Source organism: Echeneis naucrates, chromosome 21 (genome assembly GCF_900963305.1).
Source record: "Echeneis naucrates chromosome 21, fEcheNa1.1, whole genome shotgun sequence".
Taxonomy (NCBI): Eukaryota; Metazoa; Chordata; class Actinopteri; order Carangiformes; family Echeneidae; genus Echeneis; species Echeneis naucrates.
This window is the reverse complement of record NC_042531.1, coordinates 16,746,772-16,764,085: the sequence shown is the minus strand read 5'-3', so window position 1 is coordinate 16,764,085 and position 17,314 is coordinate 16,746,772. Positions and strand designations below refer to the sequence as shown.

General features: G+C 39.2%; 1 protein-coding gene across 2 annotated transcripts; it reads right to left on the bottom strand.

Annotated features, from left to right (window-relative positions):
* Nucleotides 1-1,185: 1,185 nt before the first annotated feature.
* On the bottom strand, nucleotides 1,186-15,862 carry mrasa (muscle RAS oncogene homolog a). 2 transcript variants are annotated; one of them, XM_029529809.1, is made up of 6 exons: nucleotides 15,735-15,862; nucleotides 6,403-6,661; nucleotides 5,541-5,694; nucleotides 4,118-4,217; nucleotides 3,581-3,660; nucleotides 1,186-2,388 (listed from the first exon to the last, which is right to left on the bottom strand). In XM_029529809.1, the coding sequence occupies exons 2-6, from the start codon at nucleotides 6,593-6,595 to the stop codon at nucleotides 2,289-2,291; spliced, it is 627 nt and encodes a 208-aa protein (XP_029385669.1). In that variant the 5' UTR covers nucleotides 6,596-6,661; nucleotides 15,735-15,862; the 3' UTR covers nucleotides 1,186-2,288. The 2 variants fall into 2 exon arrangements, with proteins under 2 accessions (XP_029385669.1, XP_029385670.1); XM_029529810.1 differs by lacking the exon at nucleotides 6,403-6,661 and having other exon boundaries at nucleotides 15,735-15,848.
* Between the last annotated feature and the right edge of the window lie 1,452 nt (nucleotides 15,863-17,314).

The following is a 17,314-nucleotide window of genomic DNA, read 5'->3' as shown; positions in this document are numbered from 1 at the left end:
CAGCACTTCAAACTTTTCAGCCCTGCTCTGGAAACTCTTGGTGAAGTCCCTTTAACAGTAGATGCAGATTGACACTGTATCCCACCGTTTGCTTCGCAGAGGTCCAGTTGTATGCCAGTCAACACATGAGATCTTTTCACACTTAACTTTCTTAATTCAAAACTGAATAATGTGGAACTCTTCCTGTGATAACTTTCAAATTCACTTCGACTTTCTTTAGTCTCTGCCCTAATCATCTTCAAGGCAATAGGCATACACAGGCACACAGGGCTACAGCACTCATCAGCTATTTGCTTGTTTTGTTGTTTGATTTTACATTCAAATCAGTCTGACCATGCCTTTCAATTCACTTCCAGATTTGAACAGAAAACAACATGCCAATAGGAAAGTCAGAAATTGTATTAAAAGTGCAAAAATGTATTCCTTCAAGAGACAGTATTCTTCCAGACAAAAAAAGTTTCCACCAAAACTTTAGTGCGTTAACAGTACAAGCCATTTCATAGGTTATTAAATGGTACATTCCTATCCAACTCACGTTTACAAACATGAAGATACTAAATGTTTTGTTGCTTTGAGTGTGTGGTTTTCCTACAACTAAACACAGTCTGTAGCTGGGTTAACATGGCCTTATCTGCCTGGTCCAGCAGTCCCTCTCACTCTGATGGATCTCTAAGGCTACAGTCCACTGTATATGTCCCCAGTCTGAAGGCGTATGGTCCTTTACTGAGCGTCATTCGTCTTAAGCACGCAGTCCTGAATTTATTCAGTGGTGCAGTCTGAAAAGCCCCTACACTGAAATAAAGTGACATCACATTATTTTGGTTAGTGGCCAGTGCAAATCAGCTTCTTCCACCTGTTGCAGGTCTGAAGCATGAAGCTTTCATTATATCTAATCTATTCTATTTCATTAAGAATTTCCTACAGACCTTTGTAAAACAGCGTTGACTGCGATTACATCACCACCTATAATTAGACTTATGTATATCACAAATATAATTGTAGTTTTCTGTTTTTAGATACAAAAGACATGGAAAGTAACTTGTGTTGAAGATTTGGTTAAGACTAAAAAGAAAAAAACTATATATACAGAGTGTATATATATATATATATATATATATATATATATATGTGTGTGTGTGTATATATATATATATATATATATATATATATATATATATATTAGGGCTATTGTTCATTCAGTTCTGATGAAGACTGCACACACCATGCCATTGAAAATGACTGAAAACACAAGATAACCAACAATAACTATTTGTAAAGTGGCTCTGATGACAGGTATTCATGGGAAAATAATCCTGTATGAGTGTCTGTAAACATGGCTGCTGACACCTCAGTGTTGATAAAAACCCTGTTGACATTAAAGTATAACCACATACACAAACCAATCTTACTCTCTCTTACAATTATATTTAAACACTAATTCAACAAGTTGATATGGCCACAGCATTCACCTGTCAATCAGTATGACACATTTTCTCAGCATCATGTCACATTTCTTTCACTTGCAACAATGCATCCTAACATCCCTCTGTGAAATGGCATCTCACAGCCAGACCATCACCTAACCATGAGGTACACACTATACTCAGAACTGCCAGTTTGCTAATTGACAACATCGCACAACATCTAATTTCACTATTGGAAAAAAAATGTCACTGCTCTTGTATTTATTCACTAGGCCCTTATGATGTCCACTCGACAAAGAGTAAACACAGAATACTTATCTAAAGATCACGCAGGTCCTTTTTTCAGAGGGAGCGTCAGAACAGAAATTACCAACAGATTGTGGGATGTTTGTAAAACATGAGGCGCCATTTTGAACGCCTTCCTCCCCTTTACATCCCCCAGTCTCAATATCCAGCTGATACTGGTAGCTGTTGTTTCTTCCTCACAGTCTTGTCTTCTTGTGCCACATTTGATGATGAATTCGACAATTACATTTGATTGAGAAATAGTTCTTACACACTACTGTTCTGTGTTGAATACAGATGGATGGGATCAAAAGATCTTCAAAGGGGACCATAGATGAAGGAGAGGAGGACATAGCTCTCATTCCAAGGCTTTGTGAAGGGCTGAGGGAACATCAGTTAAATATTACAGATTCACTTGTCCTGGTGTTCCTCTGGATCCATCCAGCCCTTCAGCGATGACCCCCCTCCCTTTTGTGCTCCAGTAGCTAACCACTGCTGGGGAGTTCCCTGACATCCAAAGGTATGTTGGTGTGTGTGTGGGTGTGTTTATGTTGAGGATGATAAAGCAGACGCAGGAGGTCACAATATGGCACAATGGAACCTGTGGGAACCTGTGGAACGTTCTGCTCTCCACTTCATCTTCTTTTTCTTCTTCTGGTTTCGCTCTGGGACTTGTTGTCTGTGCAGAAGAAAGCAGAATCATTAGCTAAGCTATACAGTACAGGCCAAAAGTTTGGACACACCTTCTCATTCAAATGAATAGGAAAGTGTGTCCAAACTGTACATACTTAGAAATAAATCAATCCAGCCACAGCTATTCTTTGGGGTCACGATGTTCAATTTATGAACACAGCATATTCAAAGCAGTGGTAATTTCTTGTCATTGTTCGTGTTCAAGAAATAGTTACAGATTTCAACCAGTTAGTGTATCACAAAACTGTGAAGAAGAGCAGACTCCACCTTGGAGCACCTTGGACTTCCTAACATGTTATATCTTCTGTGTCTATTAAGTATATCATAAAAGCAACAAATTGTGGTTTTCTTCCTGGAGTCAAGTTAAGCTAAGCTACCAATACTCGCATGAGTAATACCTCCAGTCGTCTCTGAACATTTGCTGCATGTTATTTTTGAATCCCAGCAGCAGCTATTGTAGATGAGGCATACTGGGCTTAGAGCCTGTAGCATATGTGATACATTAAGTGTTCAAGGCAGCCGAAGTACAAAGAGGAATGACAGTATCTGCTGATGCCTCACAATAATTCTATCTTAATCCACCAACAATACAACTGGCTTTCTGTAGTCTAACCACAAGAGGGCAATGTTGATTCATTAATCAACTCCTCAGTTTAGCCCCAATAAAAAAGAGAAAAGCATTTCCTCATGAGTCAGTTATAGAGCAAGCATAATCACAATGAGGACTCTCCACTAGTCTATGGTTGAATTTCCTATCAGAAGCGCAGGGGAGAGTAGTCCTCTACGTCTATGTATCTAATAATAAGCACTAACATACTGTAACATGAACACTTTTTGCTTATTGCTGCTTTCAGCAAGACAGGGCCTTAAACTGGATATGACCACATACAAATTATGGCCATGAACCAAATTCTTCTGAAATTACATCTGTCAGGACGGGAAATAGCTCTGGAGTGTTTTCTTTCTTTTTATACTCTTCCTTAAAACAAAATCACTACCCTCACATCCAGTGTCACGCTCTTTCAGTGCCTTTGACCTATCACATAAGTGAAATATCTTACAGAACTTGAGATTACTTTGCTCTCTATGAACACTTTGACACATCTTGCTGCAAGTGAGCCTGTCCTGCATTATTTGTCTGCAATAAGTGAGTAAGACGGTTGTGAAGCTGAAATTACCTTATAACACGGACCAGCTCATGAAAGGCTTTGTCCACGTTCATTGGAGGATCTTTAGCACTGGTTTCAATATAAGTTATCTGAAGAGGCAAAGAGAAATAGTAGTTAGTGGTCAATAGTAGTTTCCTACTTACACAACATGATGAACACACATCTGTTTGAGCAACAAGATTAAAAAACTGTTGGAAATTAAAGGAATTTACTGAATACAGTTAGTAGCATTTATGACCTTAAAAACAATAGGGGTCACAAAGTCGTCTGATGACATGAAACTGAGAATCAAATGGGTATACGATCAATATAGGTGAAAAGATTTGAAATGTCCAATCTGCCCACAATTTCTTCCATTTCAAGCGGTACAAATACTCAAACTAATGTCACAATGCCAGTCTGCATTACTGCATTGGTAAATTAGATGAACTTCTCTGTCAACAATGACTTTTCATTACTACCCTACCCTGGTTAAAGACGTGAACAACAAAAATGCAGGAAGCAGCCAACAAGTCAAGGATCTGCACTAAGGATCCTTATACTTACACTATGTTTTGCAGCCATCTCTTGGCCCTGGTCACTAGTGACCTTTCTCAGATGGACCAGGTCCACTTTATTTGCAACCAGCACCATGGGGAAGGCCTCCCTGAGAGAGAAACACACAATTGACACATACAAACACAGATAACATTTGCATTGCTTTTAAAGAAGAAAGAATGAGCATCATGTCAAAAGCAATTTATCTGGTAGGTGTCAGGTTTCTAAAAGTCTTCAATTTGTGTAAGCTACAAAGAACCACCAAATATGGACAAACAGCAGTTTGCTAGCTTCTAACATCTATTTTTGTTCCATCTGAAGCTAGCTTTTATTGGTCGTTGTCAGTCACAGCCTGGGAACAGATACTTCTTGTCTCTCACAAATGACTTTCACAACACAACAGAGTTGTTTTGGAAAGAAATTTGACATCCTGCCCATCTGGCCTGCAGCTTCATGAGGCTCATGCACAGCAGAGATCCTGGGCCATTTCCTAATTCCTGATCCTGATCCTTAATCATTCTGGAAGACTCAACAACACTGCAGCCTCAACCATTTCTGCTGAGTCAACAAAACTGTCTTGACCAAGTTGGAAAAAAAGCAACATTTTCAGGAGAAATGTTATGTGTGTGAAAAGAAAGCGCCAAGTAAATATAACTCGTATTTTTTTTACATTTTCCGTCTTGTGTATTGTACAGTAGGTAATGAAAAGATGGAGCGCACTGAGTTGTCAAAGCGCAGACCAGTCCAACTTTTGAACAGTCCAATGAATCTCCAAGTTTTACAAAATTGTAATCTACATCAGACAGTTTTCTTTTTTTGATAACTTGGCTTTCTGGTTCAGTAATTTTCTTTACTATGAGTAGGTGTGCACCCACAGTCTTTCATTGCAATTGTTAACTGTTTTTAGTATTTTGGATTTAGTCCCTGTTTTCACTTGAATCTTATCTATTACATAGTGAATAACCAGGATAAATTTAGCTTTGATTTAGCTGCTGATGAATGACTAATGCAGCATTCTTGGCTCATACCAATTTCCTTGGTGAAAACAACATAAAATATGAAACAAATAACTTAAAAGGAAGGAAAGACACAAGTACAAGTTCTTAAATCTAAAGCATGTATCCTAAGCAAAAAAGGAAAAAAGCAGATGTCATAGCATATCTCTCATTTGTACCACTAATCAAATCAGGACTTGTGCATAAATATCACACTGACTGGACAGGTTTAGCTGCTCATCACTTCTGTAGAGAATAATAATCAGCTAAGGGTTTATGGTGTGTGCTGCCCAAGACACAACCTGTCTGAATTGGGTTCTCCAGGTTAAACTTCTTGATTTGCTTGTTCTCTTTTTTTAATTAAGTTATGCCACTGCAAAGTTATCAAGTAATTCGTCTTACTTCAGTTTTACTTGAGTTGAGCAGCATGGACCTACCTGTCTTTAACCCGTAGTATGAGTTGATGGAATCGGTCGACGTGTTCAAAGCTGGCTTTGTCTGTCACAGAGAAGACGATGAGGAAGCCGTCTCCTGTCCTCATGTACTGCTCTCTCATCGCACTAAACTCTTCCTGGCCGGCTGTGTCCAGCACTGGGTAACCAGAGGGAAACAAATACTGCTGAACACCCACGTCTGCAGAAAATGCTGACTTTACCTTTATTGTTTTTAACATAGAACCAACACAACTGATTCAATAGTTCAATAATTCAAAAGTCATTTTCCAATACATTTTTCAAAAACCTTTTACTTTTTAAATGAAAGTACATTTTCAGAACAGGAGGGTTTTTTGTTTGTTCATCCACACACTTTTATTATCTGAATAGAGCACCCCTTTTAGATTTTGATGCGAGTGTTAAATAGTTATCTTGCAGCAAGGTCCATTTTGAATCCTAAAGTACCCTTATATATCTTTAGTATAAAAAACGTTTTGACCTGGGAAGAGGTCATCCTGCTGTCAATGGTTGACAGCAGGATGGCTAGAATATACACAAATACTTTTTTATGTTTATGTGTGATTTATGTGTTTCTGGCAAACTCAACCAACCGCTCCCCTAAAGGGATGAAGAAACCTTCTCCCACACACCACCAAACCATTAGTTTTTTCCAAATGTTATTAATTCTTCCCATTTCATAGCTTGTTCACTGTAGAACAGTACAGTGAATGTTCATTCACTGGCCAATGATGGACATGTTTAACTGAAGCAAAGAGGAAAATGAAAAAGCCGATGAGCATGAACAGAAAGGATCATTCTTTGCTCCTGTCTGCTTCATTTCAGTTGCACATAATTTTCTACTCACCATCCAGTATTGCCCACTGCCCATCTATCTCTGTGTGTTTGAGGTACGAGTCCTCTATTGTGGGATCATAGTCTGGCACAAAGATCTTCTGGAAGAATTGGATGGTGAGGGCGCTCTTCCCAACACCACCATCCCCCACCACCACCAGCTTATACGTTGGCAGGTTGTCACTTGGCACAGCGCTGGTTGCCATGGCTACCTCTACAGTGGTGGTAAAGGTAGGAAGTAGGCTAGTAGGTGGCTGATGTGACACGCCGGGCTGAAATGGAGGACAGGAGGGGGCAAAGAGATTGAAAATAGAGAGAGGAGGGAGCAACAGACAGAGGGGGAGAAAGAACCCAGGAGAGAGGTGTTAAGGTTCTGTGTTGCAGCCCCTTTTTTATCACCATGGAAATAACAGACCACAGCTTGGAGCTGCGGAAAGCAGGATGATGGAAATAATATAAATAACAATAGACAAAGAGTTAGCAAAGAGTTGTGCTCCACAAGTAGCATTCATTTTGATTTCATTACTTGTTTTGCTAGTGTGAACATAAATGAAGTATAAAGATTATAATAATGCATGTGCATGGTAGACATCAGCATGCATGTTACTGAGGGTAAACCAAGCACTTTATCATTAGTAATTTTATCAACAATCCTTCTCACAATAAAACTGAGTTCTTTGAGACATCTTGACTCATTTTTCTGGTGACACAAGTGTTACTGCTTTACGTTGCACTGAGATGTCATGTATTTCTACAGTGACCTCAAAGTAAGTGTTAACCACACAAAACAATATTATCGTCCTGCTTAATTATACCAAGTCTAAACAGTGATCAACCCCAACAGAGCTGTATAATTGAAATAAACTGGTAGGTTCAGCTTCATGCCCTTGAGTTGGTTCGGTGTAACATGAGCTTCCAAACCACTGCTGTCTTCCTTTTTCTTACTTTCAGACAGAGTCTCACGATTTTCTGATCCACTATCCCACAATTATATTGGAGCTGTATGTGCTGTCATAAAATACTGCTAAAGCTAACCCATCATTTACTCCAGCCTCTATTTCATTTTTAAAGTTTCCCACTCACAAACCACTAAGGGCTTTTATTATGAGACAGCTAAAGGAGATGCAGTGTGATCGTTCATGAAGACTACAGCTGAATGCGATCGAGACAAAAAAAAAAAAAAACACCCAATAGAGGGATGAAAATTTTTTGAATTTTTTAAGTTTTGTAAGTGGACAGAATGATCCGAGGAAGAGGGTACAACAGTGTTTCCATTCAACAGTACAATGAGGCCTGTAGGCTGCAAGCCTTATTGCACTGCACAGAACTGAACAGCTTTCAGTTTGTCTTCATCGCTCTTTTCACAGTCACTTTCAGGCTGAATATCACAACTGTGTGGAAAAGTGTGTAAAACAAGATCTGCTGAGTCTGTTTGGGCTAAAGTAACAGTAGCTAGCAGACTAATGACATGTAGTCTCCCTGTCCCACTGAAGCCACAGAACCAGGAGAGAAATATGATGGATCCACTCCACCACAAATGAATAACTCTAGTTTGTAATTATGGCCCAATGAAAACAAAAATAAGCATCTTTCCTGATACGATATGATAGGTTTAACAGAAGAGCAAATATAAGTGGTGATAGTCTATTAAAAAAATTTACTGAAAATATTTTTCAACCACATAGCTATAGATGTTATCACATTATCATGATTATCATATAGATTCAATATGTTGCTCGCATTTTATGTTTACACCACTGCTGGTTACAGAGCTGCGAGAGAAAAATCGGAAACAGAGAAGTGAGGGAGAGGAAGCAAGGTCACATGAGGATAAAGTTACAAGTGTTACAATATGGTGTTGAATTGATTCATGAATGGCATTATTTTCCGCTTCCTGTTTTTGACCAGTAAATTCTTATTCCTCCAACTACAACAACTTAGGATTTGTGTATCCAGACATAACACTTCTAAATCTTTTGAAATCACTAAATCAAGAGTGACAAACAATGGCTACTTAACACCACTATAAATATGATTTATCACAACAACTATTCTAGAAAAGAACACACGTTTCAAAAGTCATAAACCTTAACTTTAATCGTAATGAGCCCAAAAGTGATATATTGTATTCTTACCTTTGGCCTAATCACCATTAAGCTAACCTTGGATAGCTTAAACCTGTTGGAACTTGGAACTTTAACCTCTGTGCCAAGGTAATCCATGGGGGTTTTTGACCAATGGTAACGCTGTTGTACAACATTTTTATGGCTGAGACCACAGCAACACAAAACACGTTTCTTCCCCTACTCCAGTGATGAATAGTTAGTAAGAGGGATCAGTCGTTAGAAGGCAAAGAAGAGGAAGACTGTAAGCCTGTAAACTGGAGGGTAAACAATTCATGGCGTATATTGAAGAAAAATCAGTTTTGAAAATGTTTTCATGTCTCAAAGGTAGGATTGAGACATGAAGCTAGTGATAGCTGCTGGAAAGCATTAGTGCGACTTGCAAACCCCTGATTTGTGCATTAGCTGAGCCAGTGATGAAAGGGACATAAGTGAACGCCTGGGTGAAACATAACAGAGCAGGAAGACAAAGTGGTGGGAGGGGCTCAGTGGTTTGCTTTCGAATCTCATTCTAGCACAAACTTAATTTCCATAAAATACTATACAATAACAATATATGTACGAAATCGGTAGTAAACACTTTTAAAACATGTACTTATACAATCATTTTGTTCAAACAACCATAGTGTTACAAATCTGAATACAAACGTGATCTATTCCTCCTTACTGTGAGAGCTTCAGATTTATGATTTCATTAAACTGTAGCAACTGCCAAACACACACGCACACACATATTCACTCAGTACTAGCATAACACCCCCACCACACACCCACACATCCATTCCTTCTTCATCCACCAGGAAACAGCTGTCAGCTGGCCAAAGTCCATCCTTTCCTGACCAGCACAATGGAAGGAAGGAAGATGTTTCCTTCCTTTCAAAATCCAGCCAGCCAATCAATCAGTCTGTGGCAGTCAGCCTGCCAGGTTGGGCAAAGAATTTCTAAACTAAATCCTTGATGTTAAAAAACTTCTTTCATCAGTTACTTGGCTCTCTGTCACAATGTCACGAAATAGGTGTCTAAGCTGTTTTCTATTTCAGAGGACACTGTTTTGGACTGATTTTCAATGCAGTGCAGAAAAATAGAAACACAACAGCTTGAGAAGCACTATGAAATCACAGAGCCAACCACAGGTTGTGGTTTTCACACCAGTGATGCATGGTGTGGCCGCGCTGAAGCCAAGCCAGGTCACAACCTTGTTGGGTGTGTCAGCAATCGGTCGGGCACACAGTTCGCTGAAACACCACAGGGCTCATTCTTTCAGACTAAAATAATCTGCAAACACCAGTTTAAACCAGATTTCCTTTGGGAGCGAAAGTTTGCTCAAGGAATTTTTCCTATGGGTCCAACAAAGTTAGTCATTTAACCACTGTGGCAGGCTATATGGCCTTACAAATATGAAAGTTTCAGCAGGCCAACAGAGGCTACGAAAAACTAGTGCTTGTGAATCTGACTCCTCCTCTTAGTTTGGACCTTCCAAACACATCAAACTATACTTTCCATCAATGACATTTCAGGGGACAAATGGCACATCTATTAATGTGCTGTATAAGCACAGGGTAGCCATTTTGATAACAATGCTGAGGACTTTGAATGCGCAATGTAAGATGTCAGTTGAGTTATGGATCAAAGGGGTAGGTGGGATCCAAGCATGTACTATTTATGATAGACCTGAGCTTTTTCAGTTTAATTTACCCATCAGCTGACCAGAATTTCTCCTTCCATTGTTGCTACATTTGACAAGTCAAGCGAAGTCTAGCGTTGTGAGCCTCCGTCATCTTTTCTGTTTATTTCCCAAGCTCAGAAGAGTTTGACATTTTTCATTTGTACAGCAATATATACGGCAGACAGTTAATCCCTGACTGTCTCTTAGTGATATTGGGTTGCTCCAACCGCTCTTTGACTCTTTCTTTCACATCACAACAACCCTCAGGTTTTGTGTGATCTTAAAAGGCAAATCCTGAGACTGGAAACCAGTTTCTCCTCTTTGCTTAAAAATTTGGCAAAATAGCAGGATTTCCTGCATATAGACTCTGATGAAATTTGGTATACTGTGGCCAAATCCCACCCTAGGTTTCTTAAGAACTGTATTAAACACAGCTGGAAGAAGAGTGCTTGACCTGGGAATTAAGAATATCACTAATTGCTAATTTATAAAACAGGATATTGATGAATTTATCACTTATAAATTAAACATAATGCTGCTTTCCCCACAGATTAAACTATACTACTCAAGGTTTCATGGCAATTACTATTACAGCTCTTTTACATAATGCATACTAGTTTAAAGTCTCTTGAATCTCTCTTGCATACCTTTATCAGTTCAATAATGTAATTGGCTTAATATGCTTTATGGTTAAGCCTCCTTTCTGTGCTGAGTTTGCATGTTCTCCCCGTGCCTGTGTCCCTCCCACCGTCCAAAGACATCATGTTTAAGTTAACTGGTGACTCTAAATTGACTGTAGGTGTGAACGCGAGTGTGAGTCATTGTCTGTCTCTGTGTGTTGGCCCTGTGATGGACTGGTGACCTGTCCAGGGTGTACCCCGCCCCTCGCCTGATGTGTGCTAGGATTGGCTCCAGCAGCCCCGCGACCTGGACGCAGAAAAGCGGTAGAAGATGGATAGATTGATGGTTAAGCTGTGACAATAAACTTTTTGGCGATAGGGATGGGATATGTGTCATACAACTGCCGTCTTTGACATTAGGTACTTTTTGTACTCAGGATTCTTTAAATGGTTTGTCACGTCCTTCATTATGTCTCTGGTTTTGTGGGACTGACACCCCTCACTGGCATGTGGCACTAGCTATTAACTATTATTTCATTTACACTATCCCACAATTATATTGGAGCTAAGATACTGCTAAGGCTAACGTTGGCCTCTGGAATTCATGACATATGATAATAATCATTTTAATAATAAAAATTATAATAATAACAGCATAATTTACTACAAGCATTGCCATCCACATTTCTTTCATTTCTATTTATGGCACTTGGTGTTAGCTATTTATTATAGAGGCCTAAATGCAGCAGAGCACACATTGGCCTTGATTCGTAGGTAGGCCAAGATATTTTCCATCACATTTTATAAGAGACAAGATGTTTGAATGTATTCGAAAAATAGAAATAGAGTGTTTTGCTCCAGTGGGCTGAGTCAGTGAATACAACTTCATCTGTACTTATATGTCGTTATCCATTTAAACTGCTAAACGCATGCTGGGTCCTTTTATATTTTGTTGCACTTGGTTGCTCACCTGACGACTCGACAAAAGAGGAGTATGAACCAGTTCTGTACACTGTCAGCTGGAAGCACATTTGTTCACATGGACATTATATACAGCATCAGTGAAGCCGGTGTGTGTTGAACCTTGAGTCTCACTGTGAATGAGTCTTCACAGTGAGAAGCTCTGGATTCTTGAGAAGTAGCTAGTTGCTGTCCTGGGAAAGGATAAAGTCACTTCCCTCTTCACATGGGAACAAGGCAGCAACATAACTCACAGAACAGGAATAAGGGATATGGTGCACACCCCAGTGTGTACTGTAACACTGATATCCACACTCATGGATGGTTCAAAGGAGACGTTAACAACAAGTTTTATAGAGTTCACCAAACTTGAAGCTGCTGGCATGTCTCAAACTGCACTCAGTTAAATGAAACACATTTAAGAAATTTTAAGAAATGTTTGGCATATTTATATGAAATGCCCTAGTAAAAAAAAAGAAACCATGACTTTCTGGAGAAACTCTGGAGTAAGTTTTGATTATTAGTAGAAGCTGAGTTCTGGTTCTTGTCATGAGACAAAAGCAGTAATTCAATGAAAAGAGGATTCAGTGAACTGGGGAAAGCACAAATGGGGTCCAACATTTACGTGGTGGTGGTACTGTTCTCTCATTCTTAATGTCAGAAAAATTTGACACAATAATAATAATAATAATAATAACTGGCTGATTGCTGCACAAAATAATAATTGTAACAGTCATTGTGGTTTGTCCTGCTGTCCAAAAGCAAGAAGGTTGATTCTCAGGCCTGGGCCCTTTTTGTGTGGAGTTTGCATGTTCTCCTTGGTTAAGTAGTTGTGGAAGGAATGAGGTAACACTTCTATTATCTTGGGTATTTTCACACAAATTTAGTTTGCATTGAGAAGTAATCTGCCCACCTGAGTTTTACTGTATAGTCTACTGCCTGCACATTAAGACTTAATACATTGTATTCCGATTCCTTCAAACTTTCATGGAGTATTTACTGTTCATTTACTGCGGAGAAATAACGTATGTGAAGTTTCCCCTCATCACAACCTTGACGGTATTTGCCTCATAGGATGAAATCTATATAGTTAGAGAGATAGTTTCTACAGCAGGTCACATGACTGTGGTTCATAACCAATGACTCATTTGGCAGTCAACAGTCTAAAAGCACTGTTTGAGATCCCATTTAGCTATAAACTGCATTACGGTGTTCTTCCACAATATAACACTTTTAAGAAATGATCTTTGGCTGCCAATCACACACCATTCTCACACATACACTCAGTGTCAGCATAGCACACATGCAATATGACTTACTGGAGGAATTCTGTACTCTGATTTTAGTTCATTTACTCTAATAGATTACCAACTTTAGTAATTTACTTATTTGTGAATCTAACTCGAGTACAAATTAGATAAGAATACAATTTCACCTAAAGCTGGAGGTCTGAAGTCTAATGGTGTTGGAATTAGAACCTCTTTAGTTGATGAGATAGGTAGCTTGATTTCTTATACATATTGGAGACTTTGCTGAAAGTAGTCAGCAATGCCTATATATAGAATATATTTCTATATACTTACTATCTATATCTATATACTATACCCGTGGTTTCTGCTGTAGCCATGAACCACGTGGGGTGAATAAAGTACTATCTTTTCTTATTTTTGATTATATTTTCATGACTGTTCATCACCGGTTTACAATGATTGGCCTAATGATGATCCATTTTATTCAGTTAACTTAACACAGTTGTCCAGTGATTTGATTGCAAATGACCAAAATTAAGATTCACTTCTGCAATGTTGATATTTCAATAATTATATAAACATGCTAGGTTTTATATCTAGTGTAAATCTATAAATCATTTCACTCGAAATGGTCTTAATGTTATGGTCACTTGGAGGTGTTTGGTGAATAAATATTTTTACTTATTCATCCATCTTCAACCGCTTATCCATTTACAGGTCGCAGGGAGTGTTGGAGCCAATCCCAGCTCACACTTGGCAAGGGCGGGATACACCCTGGACAGGTAACCAGTCCATCACAGGGCCAACACACACAGACAGACAGAGACCAACAACCACTCACACTCACACTCAGACCTACGGACAATTTAGAGTCACCAGTTAACCCAAACATGATGTCTTTGGATGGTGGGAAGAAACCCATGCAGGCACGAGGAGGACAGGAATGCTTCGTATTTTGGGGTAACAGTGCTAACCACTATGCCGTTGCATTGCCCCATTGTTGTTTATTGCTTATGGTTAAATCATAGCTAAATTTCATATTTTACACCGTTTTACATCATCTAGATTGTGGTTACTATTTTACTAGATGTTTTGGATGTTGGTAAAGTCCAGTAGCAGTGATCAGAGTACGATTGCAGCTTTGATCATGTTTTTGCATTCATTGTGCTCGCACAAACATTATAACATTTGCATAATAATAACATCTAGTAACAGTCTTGTTTTATCTCCCTCTGTGGCAGTTCTAGCTGCATTTAGAATGTGGCTGAAATATATGTGAAAGACCATTTCTGAAGCCTCAGGACAAGAGAGAAAGTACAACAAATTGCTTCTTGCAATGGCTTTCTCTCTGTAATGATGTGAAAATATTACATCATCATAAAATCATTTAACATTGTGTATATCAAAAGGCCAGCATTCAAATGTACAACTCTATAATAACTGGATTTGTAATTATAGGGTTCAAGCCCCAGTTACAGCTGAAAAACAAACATACAAAACATACATTCACAAATATGAGGCAGAACGTGAGTTATCTTTAAACTCTTTGGGGGCGCTTGTTCTGTCCAAGGCCATCCCAGGTGATAGGTCAAAGATCACCCATCACTTCTAAATAATTTTCACGCTCAGTTCTTTTCACGTCCCAAGGATGCTTTTCTACTGACCAAGCTTTTCTCACAGGACTCCATAAACCCAAGTGCCAATTAGAAGCTTTCAAGAATCACTCTGAAATAAGCTGAATGACTAGACCAATACACATGTAATAAATTACACCCAAGTGTCACTACAAATCCAACCCTTCAGAGAAGGACATTTACTGCTGGCCAAACGTAACAGTTAAGCTATTGGGAAATAGTGAAACAGAAGAAATAATCAGACAGTCATTACTCTCAAATGCAACGTCATTGTCCTCATCATCATCACCAGCAGCAGGTCTGATATGTCAATGAAGTTTTTATAGAAGACTAAAGGCAGGTTTGTTCCAAAACAACCCAATTATATGATTATCTGGAGATTTTTACTTTGCTATTCACAGTGATTAATATGTGTCTGTGTGAGTGAGTGTGTGTGTGTGTGTGTGTGTGTGTGTTTCTGTGGACTGACTGGGGCTTCTGAATGATCTCATCCAGTGATTGGATACATGAAGAATCTCTCTGTTCTCCGTGTCCAGCTGTTAAATGTGCACTCCATTTCTCCCTTGGTGTGTACACAGCTGCTGAAGACACGGTGCTTAAAACACATCCACAACATGCAGAAGAGCTTTCGCCTTCATGTCTGAAGGACTAAAAAAAAAGAAAGGCAAATAACTGTATTTGTTTTGTCCCCAGGGGAAATTTTTTGACACACAGACAAGGCCCTTGTGTGTGTGTGTGAGTGTGTGAGAGAGAGAGGCCGTATGGAAAACCGACAGTAGCCGCCCCTGAATAACGGATTTTGGCTCTTGAAGTTTACAGAAAAAAAAAATAAAAATAAATAAATAAATAAATAAACAAGGAGTTTCCGCAAACGGAGTCCAGTAAAAGCTGCCTCCTGCTCTGACTCCTCGCCGCCCTGTCATCAGCCCAAACAGTGACAGTTAGCTCGGCTGCACTAAGTTGTCGAGACGCGGACAGTAGTCCGGGCTCTTCACATTAGCGGTAGGTGTTGCCCCGCACCGTCTGTCAACGCAGACTCACGCATCCACGACCGCTTTAGTCCGATCAGAAAAAAAAAAAAAAACCACTCACCGTTACGAGGCTCCGCTAACCGTGGACACAAAGAAGACGTCCTCACGCCGATATATTCCTCCTCATCGCTTTCCTCCTCGGCTCCAAGCCACCGCCGCCCTTCAGCCGCAGATGGGAGTGTACTCCCCACATCTGCGAAACAATACGTCGAGCAGCTAACCTTTGTATTGCAACAGCTGATGTTAAAAATAGAAAAACACCGAAGGGGTGAACGCCGTTTATGCTCGGACGTGAAACCGGCGAATGTTGACTTTTGCGCTCGTGTTGCTGTGTCGGTCTCCGAGAGCAATTTAAAAAAAACAGGTCAGTTTTATTAAATAGGGTATTTTTTCCTTTCTTACGGTCTGTGATCTCACGAAGCGGTACAGAAGTCCCCCGCTTGGAGAAATGGACTGTCCCCACAGATAGCGGACTTGTTTAAAGGGACAGTCCTGACAAATTAGCCCTGCCTAATTTAGTGTAAGTCAAACGGACTCATCCGAGACAGAATGAAATGTGTCTGTGTCGTGAGGTTTGTTGTGTTTTTAAGGTTACATTAATGACGTTTTCAGCAGTCTTACTGATAGCTTTACATTAAGCAACAGTTGGTTTTATGGTTTTGCGTTCTGGTGAGAATTTATTTTTCTCATGTTTGCAACAGTGAGGCTACAGCTTTCCTCAAATAATTGTGTAACTATGTAATAATGTGTGTAGTGAATGCTTTTGACTTAGTGTTTAGTTGTAGAACCATTATCACCTCACTAAACTAAAGAAGCCTGGTGTGGGTTACAATAACATGCCACAGCAGTCAGATTACATAGTAAGAAAAGCCCAGTTTCTCAAAACATTTGTAGTAAGTCTTTTCTACTCAAGTGTCTCAGTAAGTCAAGACAAGGATGGGGAGTTTCACACCCAGGACCTTGAAGCTGAAACAGCTAACTGGAGTTTAGCCATCAGTAATTGTATTGCTTATACGTGTGCTTTGTCTTTTCCAGCATGTCAAAATGCTTCTTGTGAAAACAGTTTTTGCATTACAACTTATCATGCATCATAAATATTCAACATGTTTATCTTGCGTAACAATTCCACATGATGTGTGTAATTCCTTCCTTTCTGGGTGTGTCTAATTCTCTTTTCGCTTTCATATGATGACGTTGACTTTCTATAAACCTATTCCATGTTGTGTGATGCAAAATATATATTGCATGAGAAGACAACAAGCTGACACGTAACATGATATGTGAAACATCATTTCCTTTGTGGTTTATGGACTCACACATCGAACATTCAATGTACCTTGTAAAATACAATTAAAATTACTACTACTGAGTGAAAATTTTCAATTTGATTCTTGAAAGAACACTTTTTTTGTCTTATTTGAATTTATAGAACCTTTGTAGAAAAATCACATCACACATCCAGATGAAGTTTTTAGACATGTTACATGCCTAAATCTGTAATATATGTGATTTTGGAGAAGAGCAAGGATGACTGAACAGAATGTGTATTCATTAACACATCTGGAAGGGTGCTTTTATGGTAGACAAGAAAAATGCTATGTTGTCTGCTTTGCTAGAGGTCAAAGAGTCAGATAAGGATCT

Excerpts from the sequence above, each read along its gene's own strand:
- mrasa (XM_029529809.1), bottom strand. The coding sequence starts at position 6,595 with ATGGCAACCAGCGCTGTGCCAAGTGACAACCTGCCAACGTATAAGCTG. Across the intron at positions 4,218-5,540 it reads ATACTACGGGTTAAAGACAG|GGAGGCCTTCCCCATGGTGC; the intron begins GTAGGTCCATGC and ends TTTCTCTCTCAG. Across the intron at positions 3,661-4,117 it reads AGATGGCTGCAAAACATAGT|ATAACTTATATTGAAACCAG; the intron begins GTAAGTATAAGG and ends TTGCCTCTTCAG.